General features: G+C 37.5%; 1 protein-coding gene across 1 annotated transcript in view; it reads left to right on the top strand.

The window, feature by feature from the left end:
- Positions 1–22,478, top strand: part of plxna3 (plexin A3) — a 179,726-nt gene that overhangs the window by 75,193 nt on the left and 82,055 nt on the right. Inside the window, exons 4-5 of the mRNA XM_082189123.1 lie at positions 1,857–1,997; positions 8,602–8,702. Coding sequence (XP_082045249.1) covers positions 1,857–1,997; positions 8,602–8,702 — 242 coding nt within the window. The remainder of the gene's footprint in view (positions 1–1,856; positions 1,998–8,601; positions 8,703–22,478) is intronic.

Below are 22,478 nucleotides of genomic sequence, written 5' to 3'. Positions count from 1 at the left end.
TCTGTCCTGCTGCCCGGGGAGACGTGGGCTCTGACTTGGCCGGCAGTATGTGACACCCAATATGGCAGCCTTCGACTAATTGATGCCACCTTGTCAACCCTAATTACTGCAACTGCTGCATGAGGAGGCAGCTAATTAACAGACTAACGATGTTTGTCACTTCAGACCGACCCAGATATTTAGGAGACGGCCCAAGACCGCTGCCAGTGCATCTGCTTCGGGTGTTTTTTTTCTACCTCGCACCTTCTTTTCGTCAATTTGATCTCTCTGCCGTTTCCCAAATGGCATTTCGTACCTTTTCTGTGTGAATTTAGTTTACTTACGGCCTCATTTCAATCTCCTATCACATTGCCGTCAGAATTGATTAGGACAGAGGCGCGCGCTGACGTTTCGCGGGTGCCCTGAGCGGGTAGGGAAATAGGTGAGCTCTCTGACTTTAAATGCGGTTGTCAGGCGCTCTCAGTGTTTTTTTCCCTTCAGTCGTCACTTCAAAGATGTTTTGGATTTGACACATTTAGAGCTTGCTTTTTACCCAGCAAGCTCAACTACACTAATTATCAGTGTGAGGAAACAGAGTTGCCGCTAATGATGAGGCAGCGGGGGGTTCGAGTGTGTGTGTGTGTGTGTGTTGTTAAAATGTAATTGATTTTTATCGCACATCTGATCAGATGCTGTAATCTCGCTCCGCTCCCGGCCTGCGTTCGCTCGAAGTTCTGCGTTCGTTTTCTAGGTCAGCCGGAGGATTCTGCATTCATGAGGAAAATTATAATACTGCGTGTGTCAGTAATAATCGGAGATGTGTAAGTAATGACATGCCGCCAACCTGCAACACTGTGAGCAGTAAAATCACAGTAAAATACCTGGAATTTAAAGTGCACCTATCATGCTTTTTCGGATATTATTTTTCATGTAGTGTAATATAGCTGTTTGTGAATGTAAATGGTATTACATTCACAAACATTATACATTGTTATTGACTCCCGAAAGAAAGAAAGAACTGCCTGCCTGAAACGAGTCGTCATTAATCTCAGTCTTACTGCACAAACCTACGTTTTCAACACATTTGCATAATGTCATCTTATGGTCTTCATTGGCTGCTCGCAAACATCTATTTTAACCCGGCCTAAAACACTGTAGTTGTAGCTGAGCCCTGTAAGAGTTTGGTTTGTGTTGTCGACATGTCAAGTAGACACTGTTTTCTGCATTGTGAAAGTCCACTTTGCACGCACTTCCAAAGGATGAGGACTCGCGCTTGAATTGATACGGTTAAACTGTTGAAATCGTTACTGTTCGTATCACTGTGTATCAAGTGCTGAGGAAGCATCTGGAGCTGAAATTCAGATATGGTAATTCTTTTGGACACTCGCTGTAAGCAGTTGACCAATCACAAACACAGACTGGGGGATCTGACCAATCAGAGCAGAGTAGGCTCTTGGATAGGAGGGGTTTAGAGAGACCGAATCCTTTATCAAACAGGTTTCTGACACCGTGAGAAAAGAGGTGATGCTGCTGTGTATATTATGAATAAAAATTTAAGTCTTTTTTTGATCTTGGATGCATTTAAACCTATTGTAGAAGACCTTCAAAACTAAATTAAGAGCCTTTAATATAGCATAATAGGGGCACTTTAAAGTCAAATGCCATGAAAACACAGTTTTAGTATGTTCAATGAGGAAAAAAGAAAGGTTTAAGAGGTATAGGAATGTTGTTATATGTTGATGAAAGATTACAATTAAAGACTTTTCTTTAGGTACTCTGCATGTGCACAATAAGACCTGGAATGTGTATTACGAAAGTAAAGAAGGTACAGTTTAAATCTATGTTGAGTTAAACTCAAACTTTGGTTTTGTTTTCAGATTCGAGTGGATGGAATACCTCCACCAACTGAGAACGCTCTGCTTTACGAAACCGTCACCGTCGTGGAGGGAAGCCCGATTCTACGCGACATGGTGTTCAGTCCAGATTATCAGTTCATCTATATGCTGAGTGAGAAGCAGGTGAGATTAATTTGTGAATGATTCTGAATGTGAACGATTCTTATAAGATGAGGCGACTAGTTCCAGGACAGACTGTCTCTCAATCATCTCGATAATACTCTTCGATAATATTTGTTATTTAATATTTTGCATTTTTAGTGGATTTTATGGTACTAAATTATATTTATGCAGTACTATAATCTATTTATTCACTTTTTGAGCTTGGACCTGAAAGTGAATTTTCCAACTTAAACGGTCATAGATCTTTAATGCTTTGGAGCACAGACTTAAGTTTGGTCTTTTTTTTGCTCTGAAACTGTGAGAAAATCAAAGCCATACATTTAAACCAACTTTGTTCCAAATTTGATGATGATATCTCCAAAAATTAGCTTTCAGTAAGATTTTGTGTGGTTGCAGTACCAAACGTTTCCACTAGATAAAATTCAACTCCCATTCATTTCCAATGGAGTAATATTTTTTCCGGCAAACAAAGCAAGTGTTACTATTTTTTCAGGACCATTTAACCTTTTCGAATCATGTCCATGATTGTTTTGTGTGTGTGTGTGTGTATTCACACAGAAAGTGCCAAAACCTTTACCAAGTTCCATACCATTCCGATGAAGTAAAAAAAACTAAAACTAAAAACCTGTAAAACTTTAGTCAAAAATGACCGAACTGCATCAGAGGGTTAAAATATATTCAAATAGAAAAGTTATTTTAAGTTGTAACAATATTTCACAATATTACTGATCGGCATAATATGATCATAATATGATCAGCATAATAATCTCAATGAAAAGCTGAATTAAAAATAAGATACAAAATAGTTCACATGATCAGTGTTGCTCATTTACATCTGACTGGTGACACGTGTAGTGTATAATTTGTATAATTATTACTGTATACAAAGTAATAATGTCTCATAATGCTTTTTCAAAATCCTAAAGGTTTAAATGTAAATTTGTGTCCCAGATTTTCCATGTGGTCTCAGACTTTTTCTGTATATCACAATTGTTCTTCGTTTTTATCACTTCGCTGTTAATTTATTTCATAAAGCAAAAACCTTTGTGGCGAGGACAGAATAAAGGCACGTTTGTGAGGAGGGGGTGTGTGCGCACTGCTTTTGTCTTAAGACCCGAACCGGAATCTCAGATATGTTGTTTTAACATCTGCGAGACGGGGAAACAGAATATGAAACGCCGGTTCACGACTGTGAATGGAAGCCCCAGCTGCTTGGCCCTAATAAGAAATAGTGGGGAAGTATTTCCATCCAGAGCCGAGCGGAATAACAGCCCTTCCCATAATGCTCCATTATACAGCCGGAGGAGAGGAAGGATACATCGAAGTTCCTCAGCAGCTGAACAGACGTACAGTACAGCTGTAGCTCTGTCTTCATTTTCTTCTCTTTCTCTCCTCAGCCTCTCTTTTCAATGCTCATTTCTTCTTCTTGCTAAAAGAAATTTGTTGTCTTTGTGCATTTTTTGAAAGACCCCATTTTTTTTGTGTGTGTTTCCTTGAGAAAGACTTAGTTGAAGTGACGCACTGAAAACATAACTGTCTTTGAGAGCTCGGCGAAGCTTCAGCATAGGGATATTTTTAAATCCTTATCAGTGCGATTCAGAAAAATAACATGATAAAATATGCCCGTGCTTCAGGCATCATGAAGCAGTGTAGGCAGGAATTAGCCATGCAGATAGCGGTATTAATTTCACCAGCGTTACGCTTGAGCAGCTCAATGATGTGTGCGATGACATCATCTCGATGATGTCATGCATATATATAGATATATGAGTGTTTCTTCAACTTCTCCTTTTTTAACTTAAAACTTACATATTTTCTCTCTCTATTTATTTTTTATTAACACTTTAAAATAAGGTCCCAATAGGTAACGTTAACTAACTAACAATAAGCAATGCATTTGTAACAGTATTTATTAATCTCTGTTAATGTTAGATTATAAAAATACAACTATTCATTGCTGAGGTCCATTAAATAATATTGATAAAATTGATTTTAATAATGTATTAGTAAATGTTGATCTTAGCAAATGTATAGGATTTATTGTTTTATGATTGTACCAGACTGTCAATCTTAAATTGACAATCTGTAAATATTAATTAATTATTAATACTGTTAATACAACTTTTAAAGCTATCATTATCAAAATAAAGTGTGAAATAATATTTATTGTGTGAAAATTGTGTATTTAATATATATATATATATATATATATATATATATATATATATATATATATATATATATATATATATATATATATATATATATATATATTTATTTATATTAGGGCTGGGAATCGATAAAAAAAAAAAGAACTAATTAATTGCACAATTTGCTGTAATTAATTGCGTTTCCCCCAAGCTTGTAATCATCAATATTTAAACTTAGAATCACATAATTAAATTAAAAAGGAACAGAAAATACCCTGTATTAAAATAATATTAAACATCAATATCAACATAGTATTATTTTTCAATAAGCAATCAACATAATCAATTTAACAGATTTTTTTTTTTTTTTTTTTTTTTTTAAACTAATTTTCTAAATAAAATATAGTCCTACAAAGCTATTATTACCAGAGCATGTGATCAGAGCAGGTCATTTTACCATTATTTCCCAGCATGACTATACCAGCTCAGTAGGGATTAGTAGGTATTGCAAACAGAAGTCTACTACTGAGAAATTTCACGTTATTTGAGCGGACTTTGCTTTTCCAGTGCGTGATCGGCACAAGACTGGAGCGTTTGGGCCGTTAACGACAGAGCAGAACACGCAGCGCAAACACGGATCGGAACATTGAGCAGAGAGCGCAGCGCGCCGACACGCACACACAGACACACACACACACACACACACACATGGAACGGAGAGCCGAACACGGAGGGGCGGGACGGCATATTTTCGGCCTTTTCAATAGCAGGAAATCATTAAAACGAGGCAAAAAAAAAAAAAAGTGCTGCGTTAATTGCGTTTTTATTTTATTTTTTTTGTTAAACATCTCAAATTAATCGCAAAGATTAACGAGTTAATTCCCCCAGCCCTAATAAATATAAATAAAACACATACACGTTATTAAAAATGACACAAAAAAAGAGAAAACAATTATAAATTGTATTTTGCCTTATTTCCAGTCAAGCTGTACTTTGGTCAGCTGTTGCAAAAATATGGAAATATTTTATATTGTGCATTTTTATGAATTTTAAATGATAATACTAATAGTAGTAGTAGTAGTAATTATTATTATTCAGTCATTTAAATAAAATGTAATTTCCACCTCTAACAAAATGCATCATTTGAAATGTGGTGGAAATGACATGTTTTGACATGTAATCCTTTGACATGCATGATATACAGAATAATATACAGAGCTACTGCAAAAACAGAAGTTCAAAGACACGATTCTAAAGATTGTGAGCTTGTTTCTCTGGTGCAAAGGTCTATAGTTGAAGTAACACCCATATACATTAGCACAAGCCATCAGCTGGAGTGTTGCTGCTCCGTTCAGCTTCGTTCTGGATGGTTCCCAGAGTCTCAGGGAGGCACTGTAAACACGAGTGTGGAACTAGATTAATAGTGTCTCCCTCTTTCACCGTCACACTCCCACAAAAGACTCACTCGTGTGTTAAAGCTCCGCCGTTGAACTCCAGACATCGATGTTTGTGTTAAGAACTGAAGGGATGTTCTTCACGTTAAAGCTTCGGATGGCCTTGCATTGATTGATCAGGCCTCGTGCTGATTAAAAACTTTTCTTTATGCTGAGATCATGAACGGATAGATCAGGTGTATTAATCTGAAAACACTGGGCTTTACTTGGAGAGATTGAGCATTCATGACTTACTCCAAATGATCACTTCTCATCGCGTGGAGTCAAACGATGCTACTTATGAGAGGGAAAAGCAGATATCAGCTGAAAACTGGTTTGTTTTTAATTCACACATAACTCCTGTTCCTCTATGCAGCAAATGCCTTTTGGTCAACATGAAATCAAAGTTGATCCTATTTACTCTTAAAAGTAGAGGTTGATTCTTGGCATCATGGTTCAATGAAGAACCTTCAAAATCCATGGAATTTTTATATTTCTTTATATTTGAATGTAGTTTGTACCTGTTCTTAGAGTTGTAATCAGATCACTTTTAATAATGGCTAATGGCGTCACTGATTATCTCATTCCACGAGGAACATTACTCCACCAATCAGAATATGTGTGTAGATACACAATGCTCTGTGCACTTCATGAATTAAGAAATGTGAATGAATTGCAGAGAGTCAATAATTCATAGCCTACACTGACCGCTGGAGTCTCTGGATTTGAATATTTCATTTGCAGCAGGTACACAGTTAGGTGAGAGAGCATATTTGCTCACCAAATGGCCCGCCGCCACTCCGAGCCCTCCGATGTGTGTCAGTAAAAGGTCTGTGAATGCCAAGTTTTCAGAGCGGTGTCATTATTTACCATCCTGCTCTCCGAATTGCACTGGTAATGCAGCCATTTCATTGGAGAAAAAGAGATATGAAGCCTTTCATTTATCTAACATTGTACTCATCCATCAAACACTGACAGTCCAAACCGCGGCGTTCCTGACAGAATATACTGAGCATGCACAAAAATCAATTTCATGTGTGTATATAACACACACACACACACATATATTATAATATATTTTAAATTAATACTTTTATTCAGCAAGAATGCATTAATCTGATCAAAAGTGTCGTAAAGACATTTTTAATGTTAATAAATGCTGTTCTTTTGAACTTTCTATTAGTCACGAGTCTTGAAAAAAATAGAATGATTTCTGAAGGGTCGTGTGACACTGAAGACTGCGGAGTAGTACAGTATATTGTGTGTGTATATGTGTGTGCATGCATCTTTTTTTAAATGATTTTTCTAAATGATTACTAAATTATTTCCAGGTTTATATTTCTTTTTTGAATATGTGATATGGAATAATATTGTGGTGGAATAAATGAACATGGGCCAACAGACTACACCAACCACCCGTCCTGACGCAACACACACACAGACACACACACACACACACAGACACACACACACACACACACACACTCACAGGCAGAGCTGAAGAGCCATCAGCTACTCTGTACTTGAAAGCCGAGCCGTGTCCCTTTTGGGTGGGTGTGTTTTTTCCGCGGCTCTTGTTTTTATCACTCAAAACTCTAATCTTGCCAGCGATCAAAGGCGATTACAACTCCATGGAATGAGCATTTTTAGAGCTTCTAAAAGCGGTTTTCAAAAACAACTGCTTTTGGGTTTGGGCTTTTTTTCTGCACCTTAAGTAAGCCAATCATTGGGACTGTGACAGCCCACACCAACTTTGATCCACAAACCGCTCTTTTAGATTTAATATATTCATGTTATTTCAGTCCTAGACCTCCCACTCTCTCCAACTCTCATCATCATTTATATAAGCTGCTGTTTTTGGGGAGCAGGGATGCACTGATTCATTTCTCTAATACGCTTGTCCTGCTTGTCGAGGGTGTTTCTCCCATGCGAATCTTTGCGTATGCAGCACTTCTATGACTGTCCCCTGGACATGACGCTCTTTTATGAGTTTCCCCTGTGCTGTTTTATAATATGTTCTTTCCTCTGCATGAGTTGACAGTGCTGATGCTCTGCTGTTCGGCTGCATTACACCCTCTCCGCTTTCCTCTTCTGTAAGGGAAAACCTGAATGTTTGAGGGTTTACAAACAGCTGAACTTGTTTGCGTGGTTCAGATGAATGACGAGAGGTTTGAATGAAGGCATGTGTTGAGAACTGCTGAAACTACTGTGTTCTAGGGATGCAGGAGGCTCAGATTGGGCCTGTGGGGGTTATAGCCAATGCCAAGGCATGGGTCACATGAGACAGACCGCTAAACCTGATTGGTTGGCTGTTAAATAGAAATATGACGGCACCAGGCACAGTAAAATCATAGTTAAGGCATCAGTTTAGGGCAATACGATCTGTGTATGACTAGTTTCATTTTATTTAATATATTTGTTTTATGTATTAAAATGTGAATTTGGATAAAAGCGTCTACTAAATGTAAATGAATTATTATGATTATTATTGTATATATTAATGTAAATAAGAAATTGATTTAAATTTTCCAGTTCTTTTTTTGTTATTTAATGTTGTTTGTCCTAAATTGACATCTTATGAACTATTTAATAAGTTAATAAAGAGCCTTCATTATTGATTAAACATATCACTTATCTTAGTGATATATGTCTGGTGTTAGATATTTTATGCATTCTAAAATATATAGAATATATCCCAAAAATATATAGAAATATTTATACATCAAGCACCGTGAAATTGTTGATTGAGATTGATTTAATGTTCCAGTTCTCTTTGTTATTTAAAACATTTGGTCCCAAATTGACATCTTATGAACTATTAAAAATTTTAATAAATAACATTTAATACAAATATGGAATGATTTATTATTAATATCATCCATTTCAGTGATATCTGTCTGGAATTAGGTATTTTATGCATTCTATTCCCAAAAATCAAAGATTTTGAAGTTTCCACGTCAGTGAGTGTAAGTGATTTGTGTCTGTGATGAGTGTGAGTGTAATGTTTCTGGTGTGTTACAGGTGAGTCGTCTGCCTGTGGAGAGCTGTTCTCAGTACAGCAGCTGTAAGACATGTCTGGGCTCAGGAGACCCTCACTGCGGCTGGTGTGTCCTACATAACAAGTAAGTCATTGTCATTCCTGTTACAGTACATAGACTACAACAGTTCATCTGTGCACTCAAATATTCTTAATATGAGTGTCTTGATTGACAAAAAATACTAATAGCTTGATGTTTAAGAGACGCTTCGGTAACGCTTTACAATAAGGTTTCATTACTTAACATGGTCTTAAGCCGGGCTCAGACTACAGGAGTTTTTAAAACCTGGTTGCATCACACATATAAGGAGAATCTTCACACATTTTCTTCTTTCAAATCTCAAACCTGCACACACTACAAGATTTGAAAATCGTGACGCATTACACACAAGATATGATTATCATGCCAGCTTTGGCAAAAAATCAGCCACAAAAATCAGTAACCTTAGTTAATGTTAATTTCAACATTTTACTAATGCATTATTAAAATCAAAAGTTAATTTGTTAACATTAGTTAATGCACTGTGAACTAACACAAACAAACAATGAACAGGTGTATTTTTATTATAATGTTAACAAAGATTAATAAATACTGTAACAAATGTATTGCTCATTGTTAGGTAATGTTAGTTAATACATTAACTAATGTTAACAAATAAAACCTTATTGTTAAGTGTTACAGACATTAAAAAAAAAAAAAAAGTCTGAATGTAATCAGAGATGGATTGTGGATTCGCTTGATACGCAGTTTTCTGTCCTGTGCTGATATAGTTCCTCTTGAAACCGAAAGTTTGGGGTTGATTTTAATAAAGTGTGTTTCCCTTTTTTTAGCCAGTAGGCTTTTAGTTTTGTCACCACCGTGAACTAGGATTTCCTTCTGTTTGGTTGGTCGGTTGCTGTGGACTGACATTCTCATACGAGAGAGCATTTGATTGGACGATAATCAATATAGTCAAGTCAAGTCAAGTTTATTTGTATAGCGCTTTTCATAATACAGATTGTATCAAAGCAGCTTCACAGTATTAAATTAAAATAATACAACAAAGTTTGTTTCAAGAGGAATTTATTGATTGATCAAATTAAATTAAATATCCCCAAAATATCCCCAACTGAGCCAGCCAAAGGCAACAGTGGCAAGGAACCGAAAAACTCCATCAAGTGACCTAATGGTGTCCTAAAACTCCATCAGGTGACCTAATGGAGAAAAAAAACCTTGGGAGAACCCAGGCTCAGTCGGGGGCCAGTTCTCCTCTGGCATTTATGAGCTAGAGGCCGGATTGTAGTTTGAACTGTAGGATTATATGAATGCCTGGCTGAAGAGATGCGACTTTAATCTAGTTTTAAACTGGGAGAGCGAGTCTGAGCAACGAACAGTATCAGGAAGACTATTCCAGAGTTTTGGAGCCAAATGTGAAAATGCTCTCCCTCCTTTGGTGGTTCTGGATATCCTAGGTATGACCAAAAGCCTTGAATTTAGTGATCTTAAAGAGCGCGATGGATTATAGGGTGATAGAAGATCCGTTAAATAGACTGGAGCTAAGCCGTTTAGGGCTTTATAAGTCAGTAGCAATATCTTATAATTAATACGGAGCTTTATAGGTAACCAATGCAGTGATGATAAAATCGGTGTTATATGATTATATTTTCTTGATCTCGTAAGAACTCTAGCGGCGGCATTTTGGACTAACTGTAGCTTGTTTATTGAGGATGCAGGACAACCAGCTAATAAAGCATTACAGTAATCCAGTCTCGAGGTCATGAATGCATGAACTAACTTTTCTGCATCAGAAACTGATAGCATATTACGTAGCTTAGCAATGTTTCTAAGGTGGAAAAAGGCTGTTTTTGTAACATATGAAATATGATTTTCAAAAGACAGGTTGCAATCGAGTATAACACCCAGGGCCCGTATTCATAAAGATTCTAAGAAAACTCTTAATTTAGCTTAAAAACTTTTACGTAGGAGTCTTAGCTTAAAAGCGATTCGGGACCGATCTGAGAGCAACTCTGAGTAAGGAAAAGCCAAAAACTTTCATCTTAGTAAGGAGGCGGGGCTGACCCCGTTGCTATGTATGACACAATCTTTTGAAGACTGTGATTGGTTGGTTGTCCAAGAAGGAAAAAAAAAGTGATTTTAAGTATAGGGTCTATTCTAAGCCTTCACTTTGAAATTACATGCGTAATTTTTCCTATTTGACCGTTCTCACACACACACACACATTATATATGTGTATATAAATCCTTTTTATTTTATTTACCATGCTGTTAATTTCCTATAAGGTATTTGATTGGCTTAGAATGACAAATTGTTCCACTCTTTCCAATTACACTGATTGCTGGCATGTCTATTTGGTGGTTTGAATGTTGGTTTTAATGTATCAAACATGGAATTTTCCCAGTTGCCGAATATCGTAATGTAGTGATTACTTTCATTTCTGGCGCTATGGCATTTCTGTGCTGTGTCGGAGATGTTAGCGTGTCTCTAATAAGATCAGTCACAAACATGATCCCTGCACGATCTAATCTATAGCGTCTTATTAACTCACTGTTATTCATTGTCTGCAACACATTTCTTCTCCCTCTTCGTCTTTCTGCCATTTTCTCCTCTGCTAAAGAAACTCTTAAGCCTCTTAAAAGTCCTCATCCGTGCTCCTAACAATTTTGACCTTAAGACCTCTTTTAAGGGTTAAGATGCTTTCTGAATAACTTTTTTCTTTACTAGGCAAGGCAAGTTTATTTATATAGCACATATCATACACAATGGCAATTCAAAGTGCTTTACATAGAAGAAATTAAAATAATAAAAAGAAATAAGAATAATTAAAACAGTTTAGAAAAATAAAATTAAATACAGTACAGTACAGTCGGACGAACAGCGGCACAGTGCTCATTCAGTAAATGCATAGCTAAACAGAAGTGTTTTGAGTCTGGATTTGAATGTGACTACTGTAGGAGCACATCTGATCTCTTCTGGAAGCTGGTTCCAGCATAATAGCTAAAAGCGGACTCGCCATGCTTAGAGTGAACCCTTGGTATTTCTAGCTGATATGATCGATATGATCCTAATGATCTGAGTGATCTGTTGGGTTTATATTCAGTGAGCATATCTGCAATGTATTGAGGTCCTAGGCCATTGAATGATTTATATACCAGTATATTAGGATTTTTTCTTTAATTTTAAGAGTAAACGCCCACATTTCTAAGAATTTTCTTAGAATTTTGTCAATAGGAGCTACTCTTTGCGTTAAGATTCTTTATGAATACGGGCCCAGGTCTTTTACTGTAGAGGATAAAGTAACAGGACATCCTATGATGTTAAAGTTGTATTGTGCGAGGTTTTGTGGGCGGTTTTATGAACCGATAAGTATTACCTCTGTCTTGTCTGGATTTAATAAAAGAAAATTACGCGTCATCCAATCTTTTATATCTTTAACACACTCTGTCAATTTGGAAAATTTAGCGTTTTCATCCGGCCGTGCTGAAATATATATTTGAGTGTCATCAGCATAACAATGGAAACTAATTCCATGTTTCCTTATAATATTTCCAAGTGGCATCATATATATTGAAAATAACAGAGGGCCTAATACAGATCCCTGCGGCACTCCATAGTTTACTGGAGTTATGATCGATTTTTCTCCATTTAAATAGACAAAATGGTAGCGGTCAGATAGGTATGATTTGAACCAGCTTAGTGCTTGTCCTTGAACACCAGTATAATTTTGTAGTCGATCTAAGAGTAATGTATGATCTATAGTATCGAACGCAGCACTAAGATCAAGTAAAACTAGTATTGAGATATAGTGCAGTTCATTTTCCTAAAAGTACACTGTATAGTTTAATGCAAGTTTAGGGTCAGCAAGATTTTTCTATGTTTTTGAAAGAAGTCTTTTATGCTTGAAAAGGCTGAATTCTTTTAACAAAAATAAAAACAAACCAGTAATATTGCTAAATATTATTACAGTTTAAAAATAACTGTTTTCTATTTGATTATAATTTAAAATGTAATTTATTCCTGTGATGCAAAGCTGAATTCTGAATCAGCGAATATCAATGTTGACAACATTTGTTTTGCTTAATATTTTTGGTGGAAAACGTGATTCTTTTTTTTTTTTTTTTCAGAAGAACATTGTTTGAAATAGAAATCTTTTGTAACATTTGAAATGTTACTTTTAATGCCCTGAATAAAAGTAGTAATTTCCTTAAAAATAATATTACTGACCTCAAACATTAGACTGACAGTGTATATAAGCTAATTTTGTGCATTTCAAAAGTATTTTTGAGTGTTTTAAGATGCAAACAATAATGACCTCAACTAACAGACTAAAAACCATAATTGTAGTGATATTTTAGCAGCTTCAAACATTACTCATTCAATCAGATTGTGCATCACACCTATACATTTTATAATTGCACGTTTTTGAAGTAGAATTACAGCATTAAAATATTTTCACAGTCATTATGCGTTCATTACAAACGTGTCTGTACTCCATCACCTTCCGCTCGGGATTCACTTATGAACTCTTTAGGACACCTCAGGGAATTCTGGAGCCCAGCCAGCCAATCAGAGCGCAGCGTCGCTGGTGGCTGCCATTTCAACTACCTCATGCAGGACTTGGCAGGTGACAGGCCTTCCCACATGTTCGCTAGTCTTTTTTTCCCTCCCGTCATTTCTGTGTTTTACCTCCGGTTGATCCCCAGGCAGCAGCTGGTCATGGGGGCCGGTTACTGCCGTCAGGAAGTGTCTGGCTATTGCTGGCTTACCTCCTATCTGCTGTCATCAGGGCTTTCTGCTGAACTCCCGTCAGAGAGTGGGCTGCATTCAGTTAGAGCCGGGGGAGAAAGAGCATGTGTGATCGGTGAACATGCTCTTTAATTTATGGAGTGTTTGCTGGAAAGAGAAGGGAAAGATTTTGACAGAAGTGTGTGTGTGCGCGCGGACAGGTCGAGATCGCGCCACGGGGGCGTTGAGGCCTCAGGGTACGGGTTGTCGTCGGAAGATTCGACAGAAACGAAAAACATTTTCTTTTCATCTGTGAAATCTGTACAGCGGGAGCCAAGTCAAGACAACTTTATTCCTTAGCGCTTTATACAAAATAGATTGTTTCAAAGCAGATTCTGAGTGATAAACAGGAAAATAACAGAATCAGTGATGCAAACTTCATTAATACGAGACAAATCCAAGCTCTACAGAAGACAATAGTGTCCTTGTTCACCTCAAGTCAGTTCAGTGTTGATTCAGTTCAGTTCAATAACTGTCTAAAATTCATTAATTATGAAACGAGTTCATTTTAGCTAAAAGCAGCTCTACAGAAGACAATAATGCTGTTACTCAGCTGAAGTCAGTTCAGTGCAGATTCAGTTCAATAACCATGTTGCAAAATTCATCAATTATGAAACAAAATCGATCCAGCTAAATTCAGTTCAACTTTTGTTCTCATCTCATAGTGTCAGTGCAGTCAAATCGATATGAATATTATAGCTCTTTTCACACTGCACTTAAACCTGAGTTTAGTGCTGAAGAATCTCTTTTTTAGAAGAGACTGTTTCCTCCTTACCTTATTAGACCTAGACCTTACCTTTAAAGGTAGGCAGCCATCTTTCGATTTTTGTCTTTTGAACTTCCGTTTTTGCGGTAGCTTTGTATATTTCTATGGCATCGCCGTCGAAGAGTAATTAGCTGGTGAAGTGGATTTACTTATTGTAGAGTTAACGAAAGTTATTGTAAAGTTTGAAGTGGATGTCATAACAAATGTCAGAGAAGATTTTAAAACGAGCGGTTCATTCATAAATCCGTAAGGTCTTACCTTCATGCTGTGGAAATACAAACTGGAAGACAGAACACAATGAGTGTGGTGCTGAAAAGGGGCGGGGCTACATAAGGTTTCAATTTAGTACAGTAGTACAGTCAACAATGTATAATATGAGGATGCTTTTAAAATAAACGTGGTGCACTGTAGTTGTCCAATTAATGACACGGACATCGCAAATAAGGACGGTAAGTCAGGGTTTAATAATGTACAGTGTGAAACATTCGCTTATGAATACCCAGGATTAATTGTTAACCCCTGGTAAATTATGAGCAGTGTGAAACGTGAAGCAAGATAACCCAGGATTCTGTTTACCCGGGGGTTACAATGACCCAGGGTTGATTATTTCAAGTGTGAAAATCCCTTATGTGTCTTTTAAACCCCATCTAAACCAAAGGCGACAGTGGCAAGGAGCCCAAACTCCATCAGTTACAGTGTTCAGTTAAGAAAATCGGATCCAGAGTCAGCAGTCGTAGCATTTCCATGCTTTTGACAGCGGCTATAGATGCAGATAAAGTTATCCAGAGGTGATAAAGCGCTTTGTTCTGCCTTCCTAGACCATTGTCGAGTTTAACGCGTCAGAGAGAAGAAAAAAACTCCCATCCGTTCTATTTTCCACCGTCGCCATACCTTCACTGAGATAAAAATCTTTAATTAAGATGTAAATCTGGGATTGATGGAATAATTAGTGCAAGCCTTTACTGCACCCATTGGAAAATGACATTTGTTTGCATATTAATGGCATATCCCCAGACTTTACATGACCTTGTGACAGTCGCTGCGCAGTGCAATTAGCAGCAGATCAAGCAAAGCGGCGGATTTAATGGCCGACGTGTTCGTTGCGCACAAACTCTGTTTCTGAGCACCATAGAGCCTGACCTTTGACCTCAGCCAGCTCGTCACCTGCCCGGCCTCTCTGTATCCGTGCTTTGATGACAGATGTGTGAATGAAAAGATATGATACATAGGAGTCTGACAAAACATTGTCAGGTCACACTCTTTCTGGCTCTCTGACTGGTGCGACTTTGCAGGCTCGATGGAAACTCTTTGCTTTGACAGTGAAAAGGCAACCTTGAGACTCGCCGGCACACGAGTTTCTCCGCCGCTCAGGGCTGTCGAGTCTGTTTTATTAAAGTACAGCTTGGAGTGTTGCAGTATATTAACTCAGGTTGCATGGTGATTGTTTAACTCCCACTGGTTAAATTTTTTTTTTTTAAGTGACATTTTATGAGTTCCAGTTTTGGCATAATATACTAAAACAATGACGTATAACTCATAAATGGATTGTGAACTACTGCATTAGCAGGATAATTAGCGGTACAGAGATGGAGGGTCATACTAACAAGGTTTCTATCAAAAATAATTGAGCTTTCTTTGAGATCTCAGACACCAGAGTGCTTTGTTGATTATTAAAATCATTGCTTTATTGCATTGAATTCTTGGGTAATTATTGCGTCTTTTTGGTACCAGAATTGGAACAGATTGTGTATTGGTAATATTCAGTCAGCTAAATTTGTACATTTTCTGAAGAAAGGGAGAGATGCCACCACCTTAACAAACTGCACAATTTGAGGTATCATTCATTAGGTTTAATACTTAAGGTTAGGGATTTGAATGAACGACCCTGTGCCAATTCTTTTCAGTGAATCAAAAGCATCACCAGCACCTGTAAATTCAATAACAGTCCTGCAATGTCGCTGAATAGAGGAATGTACACGTGAGAACCATTGATTCAATTCTATAACCTCTAAAACTTTTCTCTCAAATTGCTTCAGTTGCACACAGATATTTTGATAACATTTTTCTCACTTTGTAATGTCCAATTACAGGCAGTTTTATCAGGTTGAAACTCTGTTGAGAAGAATGAAATTGGATCTGGTGTCAGTGTACAGATGGATGAGGTTAGACAGACATATGGTTGTACATCACTGTTTTATAGGAGGAAAGTTTGAAGTGAGAAGAACAGCAATCCCATAATGCACTGCTCCTCATGTACATGTGTGTGCGCCTGTGGGTTGACCTAGAGTTGGACATGTTTTGCTTTATTCTCTGATTTTGATGTACGCTCTTCCTCTCCAGCGGCACGGAAAGCAGAGAGGTGATCTTTGAGCGAGTGTCACGAGTCATGGTTCATTTTTAAACCCCTTAGCGTATATTATTATTCTAGAACTACAGTATTACTGTAGCTCATACTTAGAGTTATGGACATGAATAATACCTCAATTTGTGCGGCTTGGTGACAATATCTGTTTTGAGCTATATATTGTTGTTGCTTTGGAAATTTTGCGAAATTTTTTTTTCTATCCCATTCTTTCATTCGCATCAGTTTCATTGTCTTTCTCTCGCGTCAATGACAGCCAACACGAAGAGCCTTCAAAAAATGACGCCCATCCCTCCCATCTCACCATAACATGATTTATAATTACTGGAACGGTTGCTCTTAACCTTTTGTGTTCGTTTATTTCAGTTTCGCAAATCCAGATAGCCTTTGTAGTGGGTGTCCCGTGGATCTATCGTCTTTTATCAGCACACATAATGCAGAATAATGACTGGCACACCCTGTGGTTTTGTTCACTGGTTAATATGTTCTTTTGTTGACAAGACAGTACCCTTCTCCATATAATTAATATTTGGACATGTGCACGTATCTCAATTTCTCCCGTTGCGATGACGCAATTCTCAGCCTCATGTTTTCACTGTGATATTAAAGCTGGTTGAGCAGATGTTCAGCTTCTGACCTTTTTATCACAAAAACAAGTCTTTTTTTTTTTTTTTTTTTTTTTTTTGCAAACCTCATTTTGTTTCTCCTTGTGCCCTTTGATGTTAGAGTGATATTTGAGTGACAATTTGTGATAAATTGTTTTTTTTATACATATGTTTTAAACACATTATGCTCAAATGTGCCAAAATGACATTCATCATAATACATAATGATTATTTCTCTTGTAATATAATGTAATTCACAGTTTTATTTATTTATTTGAATAATTATATCCTATAACTATATAGGATACATATATATATTTATTTATATTTAATTTATATTTGATTATCCTAAATAATATTTACTATCCCTGTATGCTTATGATTAAGTATTGTATACAAAAATTATATATATAGTGTGTGTGTGTGTGTATATTTTTTATAGATAAATATATATTTAAAATATATTATTATTAAAAACAAGGATATATTGTATACTGTGTGTATATATATGGATTGAGATGATAGATAGATAGATAGATAGATAGATAGATAGATAGATAGATTATACATTTTCATTTGAAAGATCATTTTCGAGTTAGTTTAGATGGATAGATTATACATTTTCATTTGAAAGAAAATTTTCGAGTTAGTTTATCTGATATTTCAGGGTTCATCGACAGTTCAAACAGCTTATAAAGGCGTGTGGCCCAGTTTTGTTACACACACATATGTAACCCCATGTTGCTGGGGCCTTTCATCGCGTCTTCCTCGTTTGGTTTGCCAGTAGCCGCTCTCCTCAGGGAAACGCGCCGCGCACCGTTGCCATGAGTGATGGCTTTCACGAACAGCCACTGCCAAATGCATACTCGTTTTTTTGGCTCGGGAGGGGAAGGGGGGCGGCTCTGACCTGCATCTTATTCTTCTCGTTGTTGTCGTGGCTTTGTATTCAATTCCCCAAGAGCTCTTTAGCCTCTAGCCACCGACATGGCCGAGCCAAAGGGAGAGAGTGGAAGAAGGGGGCATGGGGGATAAAAACACCAAAGTGTACCTCTGGAAATGGTTTGTGTCCATGGCAACGAGGGGAAGCTGGAAGATGGATTTGCAGTGTAATTCAAATCAGACCCATTTGGTGGAGTTTGTATTGTATTACTGTTCCTGCGGAGGGGCTCTTGTGGATTCTAGAAAATTAGTAGTACCGTGTCGGGTAGAAAGGACTGTGGTTAAAAGCTTCAGCAGGTCTATTATTGTTCGCCCAGGCTAGTCGCATTCGCTCGACTGATGTGATGGATCCGTCATAGGTTTAGTTGGGTTGCTATGTTTGTTAAGAGCAAACAGGTCTCAGTAGACGCTGTTAGCGGCTCTCAACAGTGTCTCTCAGTGTTCATTAATGTTCTATTCATGGTTCGGTCTTTTTAAGATTGCACATTTACTGGTTCACCTCACTGACAGCTCTATGTGTATTAACAGCTAGCACACTACTGGAAACTTGTGCTAATTGTGCTCGAGGACTGGATGCCTCTAGCCTGATAGCACACAGATGTCATTAAGACATTCATTCATCTGGAACATGTTTTCGAGCATCTTCTGCCTTGCAAAAAATACCATGCCATTCAACATCCAACACCCCATAATGTATGTGAATCAGGTGGTTTTAAGATGTTTTTCAAATGTTTCTACACAAACGCATGTATACAGAACAAGATTTGGAAAATGAAACTGAAACACTGGCCAATATAGAGGTTTCACGTCTATACATGCGTGGCCAATCTTCACTGATTTTACTTTCCATCAATAAGAGCAGAGTGTGAAAGTTGATTTAGCAGAGCAATAGCACAGCTGTACATAAAATATTGCAGTCTACACAATATAATGGGAGACATATCAGAGTTCAAAAGAGGACAAATTGTTAGTGCGCATCTCACTGGCTCCTCTGTGACCAGGACAGCAAGTCTGTGGTGTATCAGGAGCTGTAGTATCCATGGTAATGTTGGCATACCACCACGTAGGATGAACCACATCCAACAGGAGTAACTGTCGACACAAGAGGAAGCTGAAAGGGATGTCCAGGCAGGTACTAACCCGGATTGTATCTAAAAAGCATAAAACCCCTAGCTTCCCAACTCACTGCAGAATTAAATGCGCACTTTCCTGTTTCCACCTAAACTGTTCATCAGGAGCTCCATAGGGTCAATATTAATGTTAGGGCTGCCATAGCCAAACCTTTGGTCACTCTGCCAATGCCAAATGCCAATTTCATTGGTGCCAACAGTGCAAATCATGGGCTGTGGACAATGTGAAACATGTTTTGCTCTCTGATGAGTCCACTTTCACTGTCTTTCCCACATCTGTGGGAGTTACGGTGTGGAGAAGCCCCAAAGAGGCGTAACATCTGGACTGTTGCTGCCCAGAGTGGAACAGTGATGATTTGTGCTGCAATATCATGGCATTCCCGACTGTGCTTGATGGGCGTCACTGCCAAAGACTACCGAACCATTCTGGAGGACCATGTGCACCCAATGCTTCAAACATTGTACCCTGAAGCTGGTGCCGTGTATCAGCATGATAATGCACCAATACACACAGCAGGACTGGTGACAGAATGGTATTATGAACATGAAAGTGAAGTTGAACATCTCCCGTGGCCTGCACAGTCACCAGATCTGAATATTGTTGAGCCACTTAAGAGTGTTTTAGAGGAGTGAGTCAGGAAATGTCACGTAGTGACATTTAAAACGTTTTATACAATCAAATGTTTTATATGTTCATTTTATTAAAGTACTTGTCTATTATGTTCAAAACACTTATCTAGTATGTACATTTTAATTTAAATCTCATTTTCAATTTTTTTTATTCATCTGCGTTTAAAATTCTCCAATTTGATAACATTATTTACAATGTACTGTATGATTCCGTTTTTTTAAGGTTATTTTATCAGACGTTTGTACTGTAGAAAGTGATGTCACTTCAGTCTGTGCTTCTGCTTTAGTCCAGCATGCTTCTGAAAGATTGAAACCAAGTGGGGAAAGTCAAGTGAAAGAAAAACATTGTTTAAATCGCTGATGACTAATGTCTGCAAACCGTAAAGGTCGTGTACCAGACAGACTTCCCGAAAGGCACCCAGAAAATCTGTTGTCTTGTCAATAAGCCCTCACTCAAACAGGTGGACGGGTCTCCTATTGTTCCTCTCACTAATCAAAGTCAAAGAGACAATTGACCCAGACTCTCTCTCGAGCACTTAGTCCTTTACGTATATCAATTAATGCACTTCATCGATTTTTCCTCGCCCTGTCTTTCACCCCTCACTCGATCTTAACAACCTGTCCACCCAGTCATCTTAGAGCGTCGCTATCGGAGTTCTCCATCATGAAAGGCCACTGGAGTTTTCAAGGTTTTCATCCTGTTTCTGCCCTAGTTCTTCATTTACAGAGGGTTCAGTGTGACCTTAGAGATAATAAAGCAATATTACTTTGACTGGAATGATGGGAGACCAGTGGAAAACATCCTGGAATTATCATCATAAGAAGGACACCGAATATGGAAGTGTAATAGATTTCTTAGAAAATTGGAATAGCTAAGCTGGTACTCAGAGAGTGGAGATCTCAGCTGGGGGGAAATGAGTCGGTTCAAATGGAATCAGTTGCACTACCACTCCTCAAACTAGCTCAGATGGAGAGATGAGGGAAATGAAGGGAGCTTGGAAGGTTAAAGTCTCAGTTCAACCAAAAATCTCTCCCTCATGTCATTGCAAACCCATATGATTTTCTCTCTTCTGGGGAAGTACCAGGTATTTTGAAGAGCCTTCAAGCAGCTGGTTTCCATACAGGAAAAGCATAAATGACAAAAAAGCATTTTAAAAGCTCTTAAAGTTGGCCGTATGACTCACGGAATATATTCCAAGTATTTTGAAGTAAAACAATAGCTTTGTGATTAACAGACCAGGGGCAAGTTGCATAAACTTAGCCACTGTGTTAAGACTATGTCTTAAGAGCTAGTTTGGAAGAGGTAATCAGTCTTTCTTTTCCCTATTCAGATTAGACTGCTCTACCTTCTTATGTAACTGCCTTAAAGTTAGTCTTGAAGAAAAGAAATTATACTTTTAAGACTAGTCTAAGCAGTTTATGCAACCAGCCATAGATCTCAATAGCTCTTAATCTGCATTTACTTGTTGCTGAATGAATCCTGTGAATCATGTTGAATATGTTTGCTAAATGAATGAATGTGAAATGTCATTCGTGCGTGCACATATTCAGATTTAGTGTGTCAGGATGCATTGCGCCAGGCTTGACGTCATTGACGGCAAATGCCACATGCCCTCTAGTTTAAATATGTGCATGTGCAAATGAGATTTTCAGTGAGTTCTTATATGACTTCAGAAGATTTGAGGTCATATGGGCCACTTTTATAGTGTTTTTTTGGAGATTTTTTTTCCATGCCATCATTAAAAGGAAAAGAGCAGCTCAGAGATTTATTTATATTGTAATATCTTATTTTGTGTTAGTAAATGTAAATAAGTATATATACAATATTAATAATTAAAATGTATGTGCCTTTTAAGTAAAACGAAAATGAAATCATACGAAATGTCATTCCTGCATGCACATATTCAAACTCAATTCATTGGTTTCCACATTTTCTAGTTTAAATATGGTTATGTGCAAACGCAATTTTAAGTGGAAAACGTCATATGGACCATGTATTTATTATGCAAGAGATTGATGCAAAATGAACAAATTTATGTAAAATAAAAATTAGAAAGTAGAAATGAATGAATGAATGAATGAATGAATGAATGAATGAATGAATGAATGAATGAATGAATGAATGAATGAATGAATGAATGAATGAATGAATGAATGAATGAATGAATGAATGAATGAATGTAAATAGAAATCATACAAGGTTAGAGCAACCTGAGCATTATTAAATGATAACAATATACATTTTTGGGTGATCTATTCCTTGGCTAGGAATAACCTTCCTAAGGTTTCAGTCCCGAGTATGCGCTTGAGCAAAAACACTTTTGTCCCTGTAACGTGTCCCCTAAGTCACATCAAACAAAAGTGTCCACTAAACGAATGCTTGCTTACATCGAGCATTGTTTCACTGTATGCTTCCTGTCAAGGGCGATTTACAGCCCTCGTTGAGTTCCTGTCCCAGATTCCGCTTGCTGTACAAGCTGCGCGTTGAGAGGGATCAATACGGTCTTCAAGGAAACATTCCGGATGTCTCGCGACGACGAATGGTTGTTTTGTTGTCACCTGGGTATTTGTGTCCTGGGAACCACCATAGGACCACCCTACCTGGAAGAGGTGTCGATGTATCATAAATCGCATTAGTTCCAGGTC

The sequence above is a fragment of the Leuciscus leuciscus genome (assembly GCF_965113295.1).
Source record: "Leuciscus leuciscus genome assembly, chromosome: 13".
In the NCBI taxonomy this organism is placed as follows: Eukaryota; Metazoa; Chordata; class Actinopteri; order Cypriniformes; family Leuciscidae; genus Leuciscus; species Leuciscus leuciscus.
Note: the sequence above shows the minus strand (reverse complement) of the source record. Positions and strands in the feature narration are given on the sequence as shown.